At 40.9% G+C, this 22123-nt stretch overlaps 1 protein-coding gene across 1 annotated transcript; it reads left to right on the top strand.

Moving 5' to 3' along the window:
* Window positions 1–3946: 3946 nt before the first annotated feature.
* Window positions 3947–18875, top strand: LOC131671277 (protein FAM151B). Its single transcript, XM_058947573.1, has 5 exons — window positions 3947–4128; window positions 14493–14612; window positions 15570–15820; window positions 15974–16128; window positions 17062–18875. The coding sequence occupies exons 1-5, from the start codon at window positions 4074–4076 to the stop codon at window positions 17468–17470; spliced, it is 990 nt and encodes a 329-aa protein (XP_058803556.1). The 5' UTR covers window positions 3947–4073; the 3' UTR covers window positions 17471–18875.
* Window positions 18876–22123: the final 3248 nt, after the last annotated feature.

Below are 22123 nucleotides of genomic sequence, written 5' to 3' on the forward strand. Positions count from 1 at the left end.
AATTATAACGTACGTATGATCTATAGCAAATTTATTGAACTTAATGCAGTGTCATTAGTGATTCACTAGTCCGCTTAGAATTTGAAAGCATATCGGATAAAAATGTATTTAGATAATAAATCATAATTTGAAGGTTTCAAATGAAAATACTTAATCTTTCGATAGTTTTATTTAGATATATTTATGGTATAACTCGGTAGATTTAAAATAACTGTCCATGAATTTAATTATACACCGAGGCTAAATCAACACAGAAATTAAAAAGAAAATTACTGTTCATGCTAATACCTTCTTTTAAAAATAAAGTTTACTATTTGTATCATTGAAAAAGATGATGAATTGATTATCAGTTTTCATTTGAAATTAAATTAATTTGTCTTTTTTGCGGCAGATATAATTAAATCTCGCTCGAAACCTTCACTTCGTTTTTCTTGAGTATCAGTAAGGCATAAAAGAATGTTATACAGGGGAAATATGATTTGTTTTTGAATAAACCTATTGCGTAAATTTAGATATAGTCTTGGTTATAATTATACAGAGGAAAACGGTGTACATTTCTTCTTAGGGCTATTGAAGAAGAATTCTCTTCTTACAAGAATGAGATATTTTCAGTTTATAGTATATTTCAATTAGCATCGTGCAAACAAACTTATCAAATAATGTCCGAAAAACTTAAAAGAACAATTTCTCTTGATGTGATCAATAAATTATAATTTTTAATGTACGATCAAGCATTAGCAAGCAATACCTCATACTAAAATTTGACTGAGTGTACTTGGTTAACCAAGATTCGACCTTAGGAGTAGCTATGCTTCATCGTAAGTTTTTACATAAATTTTCACGCTTAAACCGCAGTTGGTCATTGATCGATCAAGCATGGATCGATTTTATTCCATTGGGGTTACTAATATAATTTCTGGTAAAAAAGAAAAAAAGATGAAAAACATTAGTAAAATCTAAAGTAAAATCTTTTTAAGCTAACTCTGAAACTGTCTAAGATGTTTTGCGCTCTCTTATGTGTTTTCAAATATAGAATGAAATTACATATTGGCTTTGAACATAAAACTACCGGCGTCAGATTGTTAAATTGTTATTTGAATTAGGAACGGAGCATGAAAATGGATTTGATGATGCTTGTCATTGATAAGATTAGAGAACGTTGTTTTTTCAAATTCAATTGCTCATACAACTAATAATACTTTTACAGTAGCTGCTGCAGTCGGATTTCCATACGGAATAATCGATTCGAAAAGCGCGACGATTTGATATTTGATGGTGTAACGAAAGAAATCGAGCGGATCCGTAGGAAAGACGGAGAGGAGTACTGGAAAGCCAGTACGCGCGAAGTCGCGGCGTCGAGGAAAAGCTGGCGTGTTTCGTGCGGCTCGGATAGGCGGCGGATGCACGTGTGTGCCGAGTGCGCAGCCGCAGCGCAAAAGCCTATATCCTGACTGCGGCTGCTCCATTGTCTCGTAGAAATCTCTCTCGCATCTGCGTTCCCTCCTGCACGTGCATGCCGCGACGACCGAGTGTGGGAGAAGCCCCGACCCTGACCGACGTAGAGCTAGCGCCGCCCTCAGCTACCTCAGCATCGACCGTTGCGATCTCGCGCGCTCTGGCCCTCCTTACCTATTTCCATATTTCCCGGACCGAGTGAGAGAATGCTGTAAGCCTCGTCTCTGCGCTCTTCTCGTACCATTTTTACCCTTTTCAATTATCTTGCTCTCTCAAATCTATGCATATAACCTTATTTTATCGTTGGCCCTTTTTATCCTTGTTTTCATGAGCCGCCTACTACCAATTGATCGCCAGTTGGCAATCTGATTATTCTATATGATTATGTTATATTCTGCTCGATGATACAATTGATCACTTGCAGCGCAATTATCGTAAGGATAAATTCTTTCGACATGACCACGTGCTTTCGCACGTCACTCACTCGGTTATTGTCGTCAAAATCATTGGAAAACTATTTTGCAACAAAGGTGTCTGCTTGGAACGATGAAACGTATTACACTGTATTGCAGAACTCATGACATTTTCAGCATGCTGGAGAACTTATTTTATTGTGCAATGTGATGTATCGACAACTGTGCATTGATTTTATGACATTTTTCAAGTACATTTTTGATTCGCAATTTCATTAAAAAAGAAATCAAAAACGAAATTAAAAACGAAATTGTACGAAGCATTTTGCTGAAGAAGCCGTAACGTATAGATTATTATTATAATAGGTGATGCCAAAACTTGTTGCGACTAATTGTATCTAAATAAAAGCAAATCTTGGCCCTAAGGCCAATTCGATTTTAGAAAAAATTTACCTCAAGAGGACACTTTGTAAGTAAGAAATTAGTGGGAAAAAAATAAAGAATATTCAGTGAGGAAACTTGGCCAACTACATGTTAAAGTTAGTAAACTGATGCAGAAGAACAAGTTAAAGTAAGAATATAGCTTATTAATTCAATTGACCCATACAGTTAATGCAAAGTTCACGCTCATTCCACAGTGCCTTGGAGGTTCGCTGATGCATACAGAAATGTTACGCGAACGCCAGACAAAGTTTTCTCATTTAACGAGTTGTTGAACGACCTCTGCTGATTTATGTCATTATAATTGTCTACTGATGCTCTTCATTTGTGACGGTTGCCATTGCGTTAATAATTAATTCCAGGTGAATAATAGTTTGCCAGATCCGCAGCTTTTTACAATCGCCATTTGGCTTGTCAAGATGAACTTTTTATATTGCCTAGATTTTTGAAACACCAATAATTAAAAAACCGAATTGTTTGACCCACATTTTCCAGTAATAAACAAATTACTGATAAGGGTAGCAGCAATCGTAGTAGAGTGCGCGCTTTTCATCGGCTGGAAAACACAGCTTACCTGTAGATATAGGACTATACATACATATGTAAATGAAGGAAAAAAATCAATAACGGCGCGCATCATATTGGTATCTCAGGAATACAAGGATGTACATCGTTACTGTACTCAGCGGATGACAAAATAACAGCTTAGTCTTGCTTAAAAATTTATATATTTCAAAATCTTACATCACGCATACGCTCGAGTGATATTTTTACACTCTTTCAGTGAAATCCAAAATTCCGAAAAGACGCCCTATATTCCAGTTTTACAGCGTTCATTTTCATCTCTTTTTCTCGTACGACCTTGTCGAGTTTTACGAAGGACTGCAAGTTTACCACGTTACATACACGCACCTTATATTTTCTTGTTAGTGTGTGAAAATAAAAAAGGGAACGAGGAAATACAGTACGTTCTGAATGACATATTGGAGACAATAGGCTGTTCCCTCGGTGTTCCTCAGGTTGGTCGGGCCCTGCATTAAGGTTGACAATAGATATAGTCGCAAGAATAGAACATACACACACGCAAAGAGAGAGTGAGAGAGACAGATACAACCTAAAAAAAAAGTGGCAAGTTGAAAGACTACGTGAGAAGATTGAAAAAAGAGAGTTGGAGGAGTGAAGGGGACAGGGAACAGAGAAGTTCGTGAGGGATATAAGGTAGAAAAAAGTGTCCCCAGGAAGAAATGAATTTTATCGGTCCGTTGATTTCGATTTCCATGACAATAGTTTTGATCATACAACTTCTTCTCACTTTTCCGTCCCAGAAAATCTCGGGATTTTGCTGGATTTTAGGCACTGCTTGGCAAGTTTCTCGTAAGTTCGCCAACTGGAAAGGTCAGTTGAAACTGATAATTGATGCAGGTGGTGTGCAGAAAAAGCCAAGTTACACAGACGCGTGCGCGCGTCATAGAGATAGATCGAGATTCGAGGGGTTGGTTGAGCAGGCAAGCAAACTGGCTGGCGGTAGGTGGTGGGGGGAGGTGGGGGAATGGGGTGTCTGTCGAGAGAGAGAGAGAGAGAGAGAGAGAGAGAGAGAGAGAGAGGCGCAGCGCGCGCGAGAGTAGTGCCGGCCGGCGGCAGAGGCAGAGACAACTCAGTCGTTTGCAGTCTCCCGAGTCAAACGGATCGTTTGGCATCAAGGAGCAACATACGCAAACATCTTGTATTTCACTGTTCATCGATATAGTTGTACCAAGCCTATACATGACAATGGCGCGGCTACCTATCGTCACGGGCCTCGCTCTTCTCGCACTCATACGTGAGTCTTCATTTCTATCTCGCAATGCACATACGTAGCGTAGAGCCCTTTTCATTCCTATATACAACGTACTTTGCTCTCTATAGCGCGCATAACTGTAATTTCAACATTTGAAGTTCGGTTTTCACTCGCGGTCGTTGCGCTCAACGCCTTCGCGAAAAGCGAATATCGAACATCCATTCCAGCGTCGCAAATTTGAATAACTTATTTTCGCCTCAAAAATGTATCGAGCTACTAACGATTTCCAATAACGTGCTTATCCTTGGCGTCCTGTAATATTGGTTCTGCGATATATCGTCACAGTCAAGTTACTAGCCGCGAGTGTTATTAACGAATTCGTGAAAGTGATTTTGTGAAATATCGAAAGTAAAAGGAAGTCTAGTAGCGTTGGAGAAAAGTGCAATGTGAAGCGAGGCATAAAAGTCTCAAACATGAATCGCTCATTGTTCTCTCTTGTTGGCGGGAATTCCCCGAAAAAAAAAGAAGGATAAACAGATATGGGATCGGGATAGGAAGTAACGCGAAGCGCCGCGTGATCCTTCCACAGCCGTAGGGCGCGTTTACGTAATTGGCCTGGAAGTTCCATTTGTAAGTAGCCATACAGGGTTTTCTGGCCAGCTCTTTGAATGACAACTCTATTTACAAACGCTTGGGAATATTTCCTAATAAATCGTTCGCGCAACGATGACAAACACGCGCGCAACGCTATGCTGCCTGTATAAATCCAAGAGGTCACTTTTAACTCACACACACTGGACTCTCGTGTGCGCGGCACGTATACTCGCGTCAATATTCGTCCGAGCCGGGAATGGCATTGCGCACTATCTCACCTGCACGCCCACCCGACCCCTCCGCCCCTGTCATTTTTCGACTTTTCCAACGATCGCGACGCGATTCTTTATGAACGTTACATACTTTATCGCGTCGTGCACCAACATATGAAAACGTAGGCACGTTTGCCATATGTGCGGAACACGAGTGCACATTGAAAATCTAATGAAGAATATATGTAGAAAATTGCGTATTGATAGTGCTAACGAAACAATTTTCATCCATAAAGAGATGGATGTTTATAAAAATATGTTGTTTACTTCGGCAATTTCGCACAGATGACCGATGCGAAGAGTTGAGCTGGAAAAGAAAGGCGCGCGACTATGATAGCTGCACGATGGATGGGATCGAGCTAGAGAGGAGGAATATTCGCGAGGAAGGAAACGTTTAATTTGATCGGTTAGCGTGGCGGAGGCAACGGGCGGGCGCGTATGTAGAGATAGTCACCTCTCGCGCAACAATAAAAAAACATAACGCGATCATAAAAGCCCGCTTATACACGGTCAGGCCCCCACCTACTGCCCTCGCTCTTATGCACGTATATAAATGTATGACGCTCGAGCAAAGTAAAGAGCAACGACGCGCCGGTGGCCAATTTTTTTTTTTCAACACCGATTCGCTTGCAGCTCACGCCGAGTTTTCATGCCGTTTTCATACCGACGTCTCGCGGATACACGCGAAAAATTAACGAAAGTGGTTCGCGCACGCAACGCGCATTGTTGTTCGCACAGATGCTAACGACGCGTTACATGCTGCACGCCATACGGGTATCGTTCGTTTCGAAGCAGAGACAGTGCCTCGCTCGCTCTCACGCCGTTAATTCGCCATCGAATATTTTCATTGGGCGAGCCTGCGCGCGTTCGTTTTCTATTTCAAGCAAATTTTCATCGCGTGAATCACGGCTCGCTTGGTCGCCCTTTGCAAAAGTTGTAATTTTTTTTTTCAAACGTCACGTTGAATTTCATCGTCGACTAATCGCATTAAAGTTTATCAACTGAAGAAACAGTTTGGAATTCAGCTTTTTGCTGCGATCCAATAATTGAAGCTTGCGCAAAGTAAACTATTAAATATTAGTAAGGCCACGGAGAATTTCTCCTATCCGTTTACTTTTCTTATTTCATTTATGTCGACATGGCCATAAAGTCACATTATCAGTAATTGTTAGATTTGAAATAAACGTTTGGCAAACAGTGTTCGTCGTATTTTTCTGTCTTTTATGGTATCGTCTTGATGCTAGCAATACGATGTTTTTAGTAAGCTTAAAATGATTTGGCGCGTATCGAGACAAATCTGCTGCCGTGAGTATTGTCCAACTGGCACTAGAGTGCAGTGTGCAATAAAGACTGAATTGAATGACTCGTGAGCAGCTAATGCCTGAAAAAGTTTTTCTGCCGATTCTGTGAGTCATTTCTTAAGAATTAACTTTCGCGAACGTGGATGTTAATCCGATCAATTAGCAGAGCTGGATTCCACAAGCCCTTATACCTCCGAGGAAAAGAAAACTGATCAGTCTAGCGACGAGGCACCGTTGCTGCGGAGCTCGATATTACGGCTACTTATAGTCGATTAATCAATTCATAATCTAGCTATATCGGCAACGGCACAAATAGGTGTGCAATTTCTCAAACTTGCATATTGCCGATTCGAACAAAGCTTGGGAATCACTGTTAAACTTGAAGTATGCCCGGGAGCCCGTCCAAATTTTAATTAGGAACAATCGAGCGAGAGCGACGATCACGTCACCAACGCGAATTTTCAGTATACACTTGGTCTTAACGAAGGCGTGGCTCTGAAGCGCCTAACGCTATTGAAGTGTTGCGTGTAAGCAAAAAAAACGACTGCTTTATATGAAGCCAATGCCGGAACATTATGCAATTATGTTGATTATAATCTTCGTTATTACTTGGGACATCGCGCCTTTTAATTAATTTGCAGATTGCAGAGTGCCGTCTCGGGATGTTTCGCTTTAAAAGACCAGTGACAAATAAATAAAATCGGAATACCGCGTGACAAAATTTAATTGCAAACCTGCAAAACAGCATTTGAAAATGCGGAAAGAAAACGTGTGCAATTGGCGTTTCTCTTAAAAAAAAACAAAAAACAAAAAAAAATGGAGAACGGTAGATTTGCTTTAAAACGCTGCGAAAGCAGGTAGGCCCGATCAATGCTCGCTGCTCGCGACTGTGACGTGTGGCGCGTGCGCGCGCGCGCGCACGTGCCATTCAAAATTCTCGTATTCGGCTGCGAAAAACCGAGGCGGCAAGACTGGGAAACGTAGACCGAAGATGCAGCGGTGCAACGAGCGAGAAGGACGCGCGCAGTCGGAGGAAGAGTCGGACGGAAAAGCGAAGATGGGGAGAGGGCAGCGAGAGAAAGCTTGAAAAAAGCTCGAATAGCACGCAGCAGCAGCAGCAGCAGCAGCAGCAGCAGCAGCAGCCTCCGGCGCGGCGCACGGCAAGACAATCGATGCGGCGTGGCGGCGGTCCGCGCGCTGATCGATCGCTCGACTGCTGCACGCTAGACTACGCGTAACCCTGAAAGCTCGCTCGCGCGCGCTCTCGTCCCACCTGCATCTCTGCGACGCGGCGGGCGCTGGCGGCTCGTTCCGCCAGAGTATCGGCTACCTTGCAAACGGCTTATTAATAGCACCGAGCAAATGGCAAATTCAACATAGCCGCTCGGCAATCTGGACCTTTCTCTTTGTGCACGCCAGGTTAGTTCTGCTGCAGCATCAGCGCCAGTAACACTGGCCGCAAGCTCGGCGAATATCGAATGCACGCGAGCCGCCCCGCCGAACGCACCAACCCGAAACTCGCCTCTGCTGGTTGGCCTGCGCGCACCGGCGGCGGCTTTTCTCTCGCTGTGCCTGCGTTTGATCGCAGCTTCAGCGATGCCACGGCGCTTCTACCGACTGGCGTGTGTCGCTGCCAAACCTTTATTTTAGTCCGTGCGCGAGTGCATTAAACGATGTATTGCTTTCCAGCTTGTTGGACTTGCTCACGCTCCGTTTCCGTCTATTGATTTCTCCACGAATAAAGTGCGCAACCATAGTTCGTTCATTTTCACCAATCTAACCAAGCTCACGCGCCGACAGTTCCGCCCGCGTAACCTAATGCCCAACTCGTCGGAACTTTGCAACATTTTAGTATGGCCTTGACCTCGAGTAGACAGTCTTCTGGAATATTCTAATATTTTCGAAATGATTGATCTGTTGATATTTCAAAGGGAAACGGACCAGCTAAATCGATTATTTCCGATAACGAGGTACGTCTATGAGAACACTCGCCAAGAGAAAAATCGATTAGGCTCGATTCGTCGCCGGTGATCCGGCACTGTGGACGACGAGCAAAGCAGCAAGGGCAAAGAGCGAGGGAAGAGATAAAAAAAAAACCGTCGGTTCAAGTGAAATCGAGCCGTGATTTCCCAGACGTACACGAGCAGCAGCAGTAGCGGCGGCACGCGAAGTCTGCGCGCGGATAGATGGGCGTAGGAAGTGAAAAGAGGAGAGAGAGAGGGAAAAAGTAGGGTAGCTCGCGCGACGCGCGAGCAGGCAGCGTCGAGTGAGTCGTGGTCGCGTCTCGCGACGCTCGCTGGCAATGCAGCAGCAGCGGCGGAGAAGAAATGCGCGCTCCAAGGGGCCATCCACCCTTCGCGCGAATTCGCACACGCGGAGGAGAGACGATCGATTGCGCTCCAGTCAATTAAGGCTTCTTTCCGCGCGTGCATATCGCAGCAACTGGCGCTCGCAGGCCTCGCCTCCATGCCGCTCTATGCCGTTGACTCTTTCGCGTAGATGCCCGTCGGCGCTGCCTGCTCGGCTAGGCGAGTGCGCTTATTTTAGCCGATCTTTTTTTTTTTCTACTCCCGCTCTTCCAGCCACAAGCCAGTTATTGTCTCGCGATACTTTACGCTTGCCCACTCTTGCCTATGTTTTTTCTGTCTGCTCACGATTACTACTTCCGATGATAAAATATTAATGCTTCTTTCATTTTGGCTCGAGTGCTCGGCATTCAAGCCGAAAATACGCGCTGAATGATTGAACGCCGATTCAATGAAACCATTGAGCACGAAGAGTCGTTTTCGGGCCCTTCTCTTTCTTTCTACGCGCGCATACGTGCTATTGCATTACGGAATAAAGGTTCGATTGTGTACTTTATTTTCAATGATCACGAGAAACACTAAAAATTCCGTGAATACGCAGAAGCGCCGAACAAATGCGAACGAAGTATCTCTGAGAGAAAACATTGCGTCCGACGCTTTTTTTATAGCCAGGCAAAAAGTGAAGAAATCTTTATGACAAATAAAAAGAGCGAGTGCGTGGAAAGCAATACTTAGAGATAAATTTTAATATTGCTCGGTTCAATGACTGTTGAACGTGCTCTATCTCTCACAATTTTATGATGTTTGAAAAGCTTTGTTGAGGCTAAAGTTTTTCAAATGCAAATACGTATTCTAGCTCGAAAGAGTCTCGCGCGCGTAGAAACAAGTCAAAAGCACGTAGTAATGTACTTCTCAGTAAAAAGGTTCCGCCTTTTCTTTTACACATTTGTTTATCAATCGCTTAATAATTTGTCACTCGAAGTTTCCCAACTCTCGCGCGCAAAAATACAATAGGATAAGGCGAAAGCAACGCACTCGCTCAGAAGTCACCTTGTGCGCGCGAAGGAAGCGGAGTGGCGAAAAATAAAAAAGAAAAGGAACGACCTGCATAGCTTTTGTCGAGGCAAATATCTTGACGCGCTTGTAAATCGGCCTACTGACTGCGCGCTCGAGACAGTCGAGCGAGCAAGCACATGGAGGCTGTATTGAAATAGGAAGGCAAAAAAAACGGAAAAAAAGCAGGATCACGGTAAAAAGCAAATTATTTGTGATGCAAGTATGAAGTAAAGCCACTCGAGCGTTCAGTGACATTCCTTTGTCGATGATGCGGCGCATGGTCTCTTACACAGAGAGAAAGAGAGATAGGCCGGGATGCAGCTTGCAACTCTCTGTCTCTCTCTCTCTCTCTCTTTCTTTCGAACACTTTGCACGTGCGTCGTAGTCGCTCGACGACGTGCTTGCCCAAATGGGCTTGGCTTGGAAGCAGCAGCGGCAAGAGAGAGCCGATCGATTAATTGACTTCACCTCGCTCGTCCCAACATTTTTCTCTTGCGAATTTCGAACGTTTCCATTTGCAATTGAGCCTCGCAGCGACTGGCACCGATCCAGTCGAGGGCGCAATTATCGAAACTTGGTTTTGAGCAATTGTGATTTATCTTTGCCCCTGTACGCTCGAAAGAAAATATAAAAGTATCGACTTTTGCTGGAGTGTCCCCGGCGGAGATCTAGAATGAAAACAGGCGAGGAGGAGTTGTGGCGAGCAGGGATCGGACTGATAATAAAAACAGGTAGAGATTTGTGTGTATAGCTGAGGTGAAAGCAGCAGCGGGATAGAGGTGTGCGATGCGCTAGCTTTGTTGCCGCCTCTGTCCCTGACCATTAGACCGGAAATAGCTCTCGGTCAGAGCCATTGTGCACGAACGAGTGACTACGAGGACATCCACATGGACGCCACTACTCTTTCTCCTCGACAATTTTCAGACGTGTGCCGGAAGATAATTCGTCTTTTCGATTCTCTCTCTCTCTCTCTCTTCTTTTGCTTATTTTTACACTTTTTTCGCTGCATCGCGGACTTTTTGCTTGGGAGTGGCGCATACGCGCGCGAGACGAAAACGTCGCTTTGTCCTCGCGACTTATTGTAATCTTGTGGCTGTGCTAAAAGGATGACCAAACGCGCTCGCGTAGGAGTTTGATTTCTTTTTTCTTCGACAATTGCTCAGCCGTGTCAAACGAGTCGTTTTTTTTTCTCACATCTGTAGCGTAAATTTTTTAATTTTATAATATATCCTAATGAGATGTCGCGTTTCGTTGACAGCCTAGTAATTTATGAAACGCGTCTTTATTTTTTATATCTTTGGTAGCTTTTTCTCTAAATAATGCAATTTTAACATGACCAATCTGAATTTCTAATTATGCGATTCGTCTTTGCTGAACACAAACGTAATATTGTCATTAAGATAGGTTTCATTGTACAACCGATTAAAGTAGTTTTATTACTATACCGCTTCTATCAATGTAAAGAAAAAATACTTTAATTATATTTATTATAGACTACACTCAAACGGTATTTTTTTAAAACGCGATAACTTGATAAATTAAAAGAACAACTGAGCGATTCTTCGTGTTTGAATAGTCGTCACCACGTAACATGCCAAGCCTGCCCTCTATGTATTTCCAAGCTAAAGTCGTCCAGTCACGCGAATCTAATGACAGCTCGCGCATACACAACAGTGTATTGGGTTTTATAACAACATATCATAGAGGTAAGCTCTAGGCAATTAGTTATTTAATAGGATCGCGCTTAAAGAGGTCGTGAGAACTTGACTTGCAAACTAAAACTACAGAGCCCAGTTTCTATTGAGAGACGAAAACTCGCCGTGGAATAGTTTGATTATATTGGTACCATTTCTAACCTCTAATTCTCGAATAATTGCTTCCTAATGACAGTTGATAAGAATTTATTGATCGAATAATTGAATAGAATCGATGGAGAACGGTTGGTTGCTACAAGGAAACTAGTATTACTCCGTTCTAAGATTTACATCAAAGCCATTTATTGGTATACAAGGAAAAATTGCAAGAGAAATTGAATTATGAAGAACAATGGGAGAGGATAATGCAATCGATTGGGATCGGACAGTGCGTTGCTTATGATCGACCGATTTGACAGCTGCGGTGCGTATGACTAACTTTGGGCATACGCGCAATCGATAAGCATGACGAGAGGATGATCGATTTGCTTGGCAATCAGCGAACAGCGCGTCAACGAACACGCACTCGACATGCGCACTTGCGCTCAAATCGATGGTCGATTATCGATAGGGACGCGACTGGCTCGTTATCGGTGATGCAGCTTTGGGAGAGTGGGAACGCTGTCGCACCGCAGTGGACACGCTCAAAGCGCTAACCGAGTTTATCGTCCGTATCGCGTCGAGCTTTCAAAAACTGGAGGCAAGATCGATCGCGCCGTTATAGCCTTCCGCAATTTCTTCATTACGAGCTGTCGAGCCGGAAGCCAAGTCGATTGCCTCCCCCTCTGCATGCCCGTCGTCGAGCTGCGGAGCCGACCACGTTCTCCCTAGTCACGTTCTCCGGGTAAAAGACCCACGCGACGCCCCTCTGTCGCTCGTCGGTCGTGGATCAGCTGCACTCGTTAGGCGCGCCTAGCACGACGATGCTGCAATTTTCCTTCCACCCTGCTCTTCGGTCGCAATCTTTTTCGATTGATCGCGCGTACTCGGTAGCGCGTCGAGAGGTCAGTTGACACGGGCAAAACTATTTTTCGCTGGCTACTTTGGCCCAGATGCCGAGGCTATTAAAAAAAAAGGACTCGAGATTTGACGTTGCGCAGGCTCTAAGCGTAGAAATATTCTGGGAAAAGCGCCCCGCGATATTTTTACACGCGCGAGCTCGAACAACTATTTCGCGCAAAAATATACTCTCATTTCGATGTGTCGGCAAGCGGATAGCGAGGAAGCGAAGAATTTTTATGCGATAAATGAAGCTTTTGCAACGGCAAGGTCAAACATCGCGAGGAAGGCGTTGAATCGGTAACAATTAAATTTTCCCAGGGAACGTAAAACAATACCGAGCATGACTCGCCTTCAGCGCTCCTAAATGAAAATGAAATGTTGCTCGCGAGGCCAAATAATCTCCGAATCCAAATGAAAAAATGAATTTGGCACGACAAGCAAAAGGCAAATAGCGCGACAGAAGGAGTTGGGGAGGAGGGCCGGTCATTGCCGCCGTTTGGGCGCCGGCAATAATAGCAACAATTGGAGCGACGGCGCCGCGAAAGCTGGCACGTGTTGGCGTCGCCGAGTAGCCGAAAGCACTCCGGGGCGAGGGAGGAAAAGGGCGCGGTGGTTCGCGCGCCGGCGGCCGATCTCGCGCTTACGCCTCGCGTCCCGTGGAACGTGGCGAACGTAAACGGACGAGGCCCGCCCGGCAGACGAACATCCGTCGTCGCACAATCGGCCGGCAAGCGCGCGCGTCACGACGGCAAGTCGATTCGTGCGCGATTTATCAAGGGCTTATTCATCAATTTACCTATTGTGCATTTAAACGAGCACAGCCTTAATTGCTTGAAGGAGCAGAGCCGAGAGACGCGCGGACCCGATCAATCGTCGTCGCCAGGCGTGCAACGCGACGGTGCACGGGGTCGTTGCTGCGATATCGATCGAGGCCAGTTGTCAGGGGGGGGGGGAGGAGGAGCGAGAAGAAAGCCTGTTTAACGGGGCGCCGAGTTTTCGGACGCGGGGCTGCGTTACGTAAGCCTGCCGCAGCCTGCCAACCCCGATACGCTCTCGCAGGCAGCTGGCGTGCGCGATGGCTACCAGTCGCGCTTCAGGAGCCGTCGGGTCAAAGTTCAGGGAGATCCCATTGCTGCTCGCGCGCGCGCGCGCGCACGATCGTATTTTTAGTTCCAAGGCCAGTAGGTCGGGCTCGCTCTCCGTAGCTCGGCTCTGAGCTCGCTGGCGAGCCCACGTGTGCCCCGAGCCAGCGTCGCGGCAGCCCTCGCTCCCCGATCGTATCGGAGAGCTCGACTGAGCAGGCGCGGCTCGTCTTCCTCCCGCCTTTGTTGTACTTTACGTGGAGCGCCGCCGCCGCCGCCGCCGCCGCCGCCGCCGCCGCCGCCGCCGCCGCTGCCGCTGCAGAGCCTTCCGTCTTCGTCGCGCGGCTTTTAATTGACAGAGTCACGACCGCGCCAACATCCCACTCGGTATTGCGTCGATTAGCCTCAACGCCAACTTTTCTTCCCTTGCTTCTTTCGGCTTGCTGCCGTTTCGTCTCTGGGCAGCTTTCCTCTTGCGCGCCAATTAATCGCGATGCTAATTCAAACGTCGAATAGAATGTCATTTGACGGATAATCAAGAACCAACTGGAAAAGAGCGATCGATTCTACATTTGAAAGTTAACGTGACGGTAAAAATAATGCTGAAACTGCATTCGTATATTCAGGCACGTGTGGCACAAGTAATTTTTTCATCGCTACAGAAATCCGATGAGATAATACGCAGTTCAGAAGAATGCTATTTGTAATCATATATCTCTTCGGTGATCCTTCCCCGTAAAACGTTGATGCTAGACATCTGTTTCCGTTCGGTCTCTTTTTCGCATTCCAAGGTTACCCGATCGCAGCGACGTTCATGAACAATGTTTATTTCCAACATCCACATTCTTTCAAGCCCGGGTGCTTGGCGAACGAAGCAGTCTGTATTAGGCCGATTCCAAGTTCGAAATCAATTTTTCAAACTTCATTAATCTAACGCCATAAAATACGCCACAGCTTTTAGCCAGATTATACTATCGTCCGCAAGGAAAGATGACATATGTGGTCGTCGCACCTCATTGCCCTGATTACTAATCTCTTAGCCTGTCTCCACTCATAATATTTCCTCTTGTAACAAAGTTTTCTATGACTCCAATTTCAGATGTCACAATGTCAATCAGCGTGCAAGAGTTTTTCCCAGAAATCAAAAACAACCTGACGATGATTAAGTGGTCCCACGCTACGAATAATAAGGCTAAGTTGGATGCAGCCCTCGAGTCAAGTGAGTACCCGAATAAGAAAAGAAAAACAGAAAAACGTTTGGAAATGTAGCTGAGTTCTAGGCATCGTATCGTAAGGAACGACGTGTAAGATTGGAAACGAAATTACGAGAGAGACAAGTCAATTGTGGCTTGAAGTCGAGCAGGCAACTAGTCGATTGGCTAATGCCAGCCTTCCAAGCGTGCACGTAGCTCGTGTAGGTCTCGAAATAAAGCCAACAATACATGCACGCATACGTGCGCTATCTTCGATAGGTACGCATCGTCGAGGTACGTCAAAAGCCACGGGCATCTATCAGCTCCCCGTATGTAAGCTGCGCTCGGCCTTGATGGATATCTACACCTGTATCTCTACATACGCGTACACGAGGAAACGTCAACGACACGACCGCGTCAACAATTTCGCGTACGCGAGCTGAATTCTTTTTTTGGCAGGTTCTTTAGCCACCGAGTTCTCGTTTGGAATTCAAGAGTGGCTATTCGCGTGCGCCCAAGAATTTTTTAAACGACCATCGTATGAATTGCCGATGAACACCTATATAACAGCGCTCGTTGCTTCGAATCCCTCAATTCCTCGCGTTTATTGTTCTCGATCTTTGCCTCTCTCTCTCTCTCTCTCTCTCTCTCTCTCTCTCTCTCTCTCTCTCTCTCTCTCCAAATTTCTCAGCTCTTTCATCGGCTGATTATTTCGTTGAAGACAATAAATACCTGACTGGTGCACTGAACGAACATAGGCTATCCTAGAAAAAAATTGCAAACGTGAAATTTTCTTCTTGTCTACTTATCCACCCACTTGGGTGATTCCAAATAGGTCAACAGACTGTTCAAAGCGAGAGCGAGCTTTTGACAAATGACCTCAAACACACACACCGAGGGTTAATGTCGTGCTTTCGTCTTACGATACAGCTAGCCCAAGAGCTTGCAACTCGATATAATTAACTCTAACATATTCATTAAAGGTGAGGTAATGATGATCGAAGCAGATGTGGTCTTTGGATATCAGATATTGAGTAATGGATCAACGTCAACTGTGCCGACTGCAGTCATGGCTCATCCACCTGACAACACGAGTAACCTGATTCTTTCTGATTTCCTCCAGACTGTTAAGAATCATAACAAAGCCAATAAAACGAAAAAAGGAGTCAAACTCGACTTTAAATCTAAAGATGCTTTTTCAAACTCCGTATCTATAATCGCAGGGACAGATTCAGTAAGTATTCGTATAAATCCTACACTTTTAGCTCTTTCATAAAACACGCACCAGTAGCATACACTTTATTAAACTTGTTTCCCACTATATGAAAATTAAAAAATATGGTTTTTATATTTTCAAAATTTATTTCGCGATCCGATTTGATTTCAGTTCAACGCACCTCTGTGGGTGAACGCAGACATCCTTAAAGGACCCGTAGATGCAACCAATGACCCTATGCCAGTTGATCCCGTAGATTTTTTGACCAAAGCAAATCAAAACTTCGCGGCAATCAAACCGGTTTTATCAATTGGCTGGACTACTAGGTAAATAGAGAATGCAAAGTTAGACCATAAATTTAATAGTCTTGAAAAGCGCATTTTGGCCTACTAATTAGTGTAAATTGCAGCATAGAACAAGACGCGATCGCGTGAAAATTCGCAACGTAGAACCTTCTCGATACGACCGGGGTCGCGGTGTTCTGTATTATTACTTCTCAAACGTGTTAATTACAACCAGTGCGGAGGAACACGCAGGCTATTTCCGCCTATTTGTTTTTTCGGAATTATAATTCTGCGTAATAAGCAGTGATAACGCTTCTGAACATTCATTTTAAATGATTATTAATTTGTGGAATTATACCGTGAATATTGAGGTTTTCAAAATGAGTACTTTTTTTCGAGAAAACGAAAAAATGTTGCAAAATTAGCAGATGTTTACTTAAAATAACGTAAAATTGTTTTTATCACTTCGGTTATATCTACACAAAACTAATCTTCTCTTGTACTTTTAAGGCTAAACGTACAATCGGGTTAGTCCAAGTTGCACTTTGAGAAAACATTGAATTAAAAATTCGGCTTTAAATATGAGAAAGAGATAAGAAATTTCGCTTGATTAATGTAGCCTTCATTCAGCACAGGCCGAAAATACCGTTGATCTTGCTTCAATGAACCGAAAAATTATTATCTACTTGACCGTGAAAGGTTAACATTTTTTTAAGACAAATGAAAAATAAATAGAACGTTGCCACATTTTTTAAAAATATGGTTGAATCGTGAAGAAATAATTAGTTAATCATTGTTAATAGTACTATTTTCATGCAATGTACTATTGTCCACAATAAGTTTTGAAAAAATAAATCAGTAGAATTATTAAATAAATAATTAAGACTTAGTAGTATGTGGATCAATTTAACAATGTAATGACAATAACGATGTCCGATTACAATAGAACCAATAGTGACAATGAAAATTTTTTAGGTATGTGCCACCCGTGGGAAACGCAACAACCACCGGCAACTATACCACCCAGCAGGTGAAGGAAATGTTAAAGCTCGTGAACGAGACAGCAAACACCAATCTGCCGATAACTTACCCTGTGCGCGCTTGCTACGCCGCCAATTCCATGGAGACAATGAAGTCCCTCCTAGCCGACACTCCAGCGAAAAACAACGCGACCCTTACTGTTTGGTCGGCTGATGACGATAAAGTCGACACCGACAAGCTTTCCGAACTGATTAAAGCTATTGGCGTTGAAAAAGTCTACATCGATGTCCCTAAGAGCATTTTAGACAAACTTGATGTCAGTTCGGCCTTCATCGCCAACAGCTCAGTCTTTGTAGTTTTTGCTTCGATGATCGTTGCCCTTGTCACCGCAAAACTTGTGTGAACGTCAAGCCTTCAAAATAATTAAATTATTCTGAATCAATGAAAAACAAAAAAAGAACGGGCCAAAGCAGAGAATTATGATTAATATAGGCGAGACTGTCAGGATTGGAAGGATTCGAATTAATGCGCTTGTAAACAAAGTTTATTTTGACTTGATCATTTTTACGATAGTATCATTTGTATGAAACTATCGTGTATGGTATTATTTATCTGTTGAAACTTCATACTGTTTTTTTAAGTTACTGCTTTTGTTAAATTAAAAAAAAAAGATCTTTACTTAATTCTTCATGGGAATTCATTTTAAATGACAGGAACGACAGTGCGAACTGTCAGAAAAAGGCCAGTTAAATTCACAAAGCCAGAGTTATCTCATTTTTTGTATTAAGTTAACTTAAAAAATTCGCACAAAGCGCTTGCAAACATTTCGGATACAAGTTTATAACGAAGCATTGTTTTTGTGAATTTAACTGCGAATTAAATTACGAAAAAAATACATTTAGAGTGTTCAAATGTTATTGTAATATTCCATTCGTCGTAATATCAATTTTTTAACTATGACATACAAGACGTAACAATATAAATGCAAAATGAATTTAAGAAAGCGTCATTCAATGACAAACCAAAATGATGATAAAAGTAGACGGTTATAAACCTAAATACGTTTAAGTTCTTACTTTGAAAAACCTTAGCTTCCAGGTTTCTTGTACTCAACGTAAACTTTTATTGCATTTAGGATTAAAAAAGATTACGATAAACATGTTCAAGTTAATATGTGCGCTTCTAATATGTCGAAATTCAATGTTAAATATTAAATAGCTTGAAGTTGTGTGAAACTCTGATTTTTTTTTTGACAAATTTTGCTTTCATATATAATTACTTGACAATTAAAAGTCGTACTTGTCTAATCTCTTCAGTTTTCATCGAGAATAATTACAATAAAATTGTCATTTTTAATGTATTACTGTTCACCTGTTCAAGTTAAATATATAACGAATTAGAAAAAAAAATACGTATCAGTGATAAAATTGTTATAAAATATTAATGTTTAATATATTCGACAGCGAAAGACATAACGTGAAAGTAACATAGTTCTGTTCTTCGTAAGCTTCCAAGAATAATTTAATTTTCCTTAGATTTGCATTAAAATATCTTTCCATAGAAAATAGTGTTCAATATTTTATAGGTAACAACGTAATATGTAAGACGAACCATAGATTCGTTGACATGCGCTCGGCTGATAGGCCACTTTGTTGAAAAATATACTGTCCATACCTTTGATAATGATACAGAGATATAGTCATTACGTACTCGTTACATTTTGTCATCATCATTTATTTTTTATGTAAAACAATCAAAGTTTTTCAGAAATAAAGAAAAATTCAAACCAACGTTACAGACTAACATTTTAAATTTAATAAAATCTCATTCTATCAATAAATTTTTGATCTAGGAAGTAAGACATTAATTGGAGCAATAGCTTTATCAAATTCACATCAGTTTATTGATGGTGAAAAAACATTGAATTAAAGCAATAATATAATTCTGAAATTAAATTATTCTGAATTAATGAAAAACAAAAAAAAAAACGGGCCAAAGCAGAAAATTACGATTAATATAGGTGAGACTATCAGGACTGGAAGGATTCGAATTAATGCGCTTGTAAACAAAGTTTATTTTGACTTGATAACTTTTACGGTAGATTCATTCATATGAAACTATCGTGTATGGTATTATTTATCTGTTAAAACCTCATATTGATTTTTTAAGTTAAAATTAATATATTTAATAGACTCAAATATATTAATTAATTAATAGACTGTAAAGTAATTTTGTTTGGCCAGCAGTTTGCTCTTTTCAAAATAACTACTACGAATATTATGCTTGAATTTTACGGATATATCTCTTTATATTTTGAAATTATTAATTAAACATTCAATAAAATCTTCCGACACAACAAAACATGATTTCTGCAATCATATTTTATAGTAGTCATAAAAAAATATCAGTATTTACATTGGAATTTTTTCGGCTGTCGTAATTTTATTCAGTGCAATATTAAAAATATTTTTATTGTAAAGAAGGAATCGACAAAACGTTGAAGAAAATAATATTTGCTTTGTTCCGATGAACATGGATAAAATTTTTATGACAACTTATTATTTCTTTCCAAAATTTTCAACGAAACTTTACATGAAACACAAATATGTCAAAAAATATTTGACTATGCGTCTTTAGAAAGACAAAGACAACTTTGTTTTATAACTTTTTGAAATTCGGTGGTCAAGCTCTACTAAAGTATTCTAATTAATGACTCATTTCAGCAGTAAAGAAAATAAAATAGATCAGCATTGACAATTTACGATTCGGATCTGGGATTTAAAAAAATTTTATTTTCAAATGGTTACACTTATAAATGTGAAACAATCAAACAGGAAAAACTGCTTTTCAAATAGCTTGACTAAAACCTGAATGTAACAGACATTGATAGGTATACACGCATAATTATCATTAAAAAATGCAGAAAAACAACCATATATAATAATGCCATTCATCGTTAAAATCCGTTGATATAAATATATATGTATAATCGAAAATTATATCCAAATACTTATTATAAAAGTTAGTTTATATTATAATACAAAAAGATATTTTTTTTTAAATATTACGAGGGTGCGTTGCTATTATTGATGTGATGAAAAATAGCACGAAGGTAGAACACGTTTTGAAATAGAATTCAGAGTACGATGAGGGTGGCTTCCAATAATCCGCTAAAGATGTGACCGCCCATGCTGCCTAAAGGCGTGTCTCTGCATACATAAAAGTTACGTAATATGATTTTGAATAGTTGATCATTTTCTGGATACCACGTTAATTAAATAAATTAAAAATATTAGATAACTATCATTTGTCAATAATCATCCTGTGACTTACTTTATTGTAAAAATATTTCACTATATTTTATATTATAAATTATGATGTACGTATGCTAACAAATGACAACTTCTTTCTTTTATCAAACTCACATACATTGAATGAAAAAAAGAAATTTGTAAATATATCACTTTTGACGAAATTTCTGGCGTAGTGGTTGCGTAGTAAATATTTTTAGTTTATTTTTATTTCAATTTTATAAAAATAAATAATGTTCCTCTTTGGCATAATAGTACATTACAATACAAATGCGGGAAAGGAGATATTCGTCTGCTCGTACCGTACTTTTCGATAGGATGTGTGGAAAGTGCGAATTTAAACGGACGTTTTTTGCCGAGGTTACGGGAAAGACGCACTATGCGCACGGAGTGTGGAAATATTTTATTAAAAATATTGTTATTGATTGATTAAAACAGTGGTATTGAGCACAAATGAATATAAATTTACTCAAGAATGAAGAATACAAGCGAGGGAATTTATTCATCATTGACTTGGGGCTGCGATGAAGTTAATCCTAAAACAAACTCTTGACCGATCTTGATGCTTACCGCACTATGTCTTTTCCATCGAGATTTTTCCGAACGCTCCTTTTTCCATCAGCAATTGTTGCCATGTCATGCAACTTCGAAATAATAAGTCAATTTGTTAAGAAAATATTAGGCCTCCCTCCCATGGTAATTTTTTACTTTTAACACAGCTTTTCTACCGAAACGAAAATAACCTGTTGCTTTTGAATAAAAAGATATAGGATAAGCGTTCGTTTAGATAAGCCAAGATCGATTCGATAAAAATTTTCATTATATACCAGCAAGAGTTTAGAAAACATGATTATTACATTATTCCATAAATTCTGACTGGAGATATTTTGTTACATTAATAATTAAATTATATTGCATTATTACAATCTGTTATAAGTTTAATAAAATGTTTAAGCTTTCGCGATCTAGTTAAATGACATTAAAATTCGCAATCGAGTGATAAGTATATGTTAAATGAGAACGTCGTTATTATTTCGATTGTTAGTGACCTATTAGCGCTATCATTGTTAGATAACCTCTTGTGTTGTCAAATATGGTATTTCTATATTACATAAAATCACGAAAAGAATACTAATGAAAATTATTATACATGTATTTAATAACTCGCGATGTTAGTGCTACTCATAAATTTCGGTTCTTATATAGATACAAAAAATTTTGACCAATATTGTAAATTAATCGGTTTTTCAAACAGATATTATGAAAATACGCATAAAGTTTTATCTACAGTCAGGTATAAATTATTAAACGACTTAATCAAAACACGTTAGTTCCATGAACTTTATGCATGGAATGTTCGCACTTTTTCAATAAAATGCACAATAAAGCGTTTATAACAACAGGATCTCCAAGTATAAAATACGAGTTTTTCAGGAAATGGGTCTGTTTAAACCTCATTATTCATCTGTGCTGAAACAATTTTAATGGTTACTTCTTACCCGCAGCCAACTCCGTATAATTGCCATCACGTAATGTTTGTTCTTTCAATTTTACATATGAGTGAGAATGTCTAAAATTTAAAGATGACTCAATGACTATAATTAAATGTTAGTTTTCTCTAACGTTTAATAATGAAATATAGACTCGTTTTATCATTCTTTGCTTCATATAATGACTATGAGCTTGGCATTTGTTCACTCGATTATGTAACTAAATTACCAAACTATATTATTACGCTTTTCAAA

This window comes from Phymastichus coffea, unplaced genomic scaffold, assembly GCF_024137745.1.
Source record: "Phymastichus coffea isolate CEN01 unplaced genomic scaffold, Cenicafe_Pcof_1.1 PCOF00123, whole genome shotgun sequence".
Lineage (NCBI taxonomy): Eukaryota > Metazoa > Arthropoda > Insecta > Hymenoptera > Eulophidae > Phymastichus > Phymastichus coffea.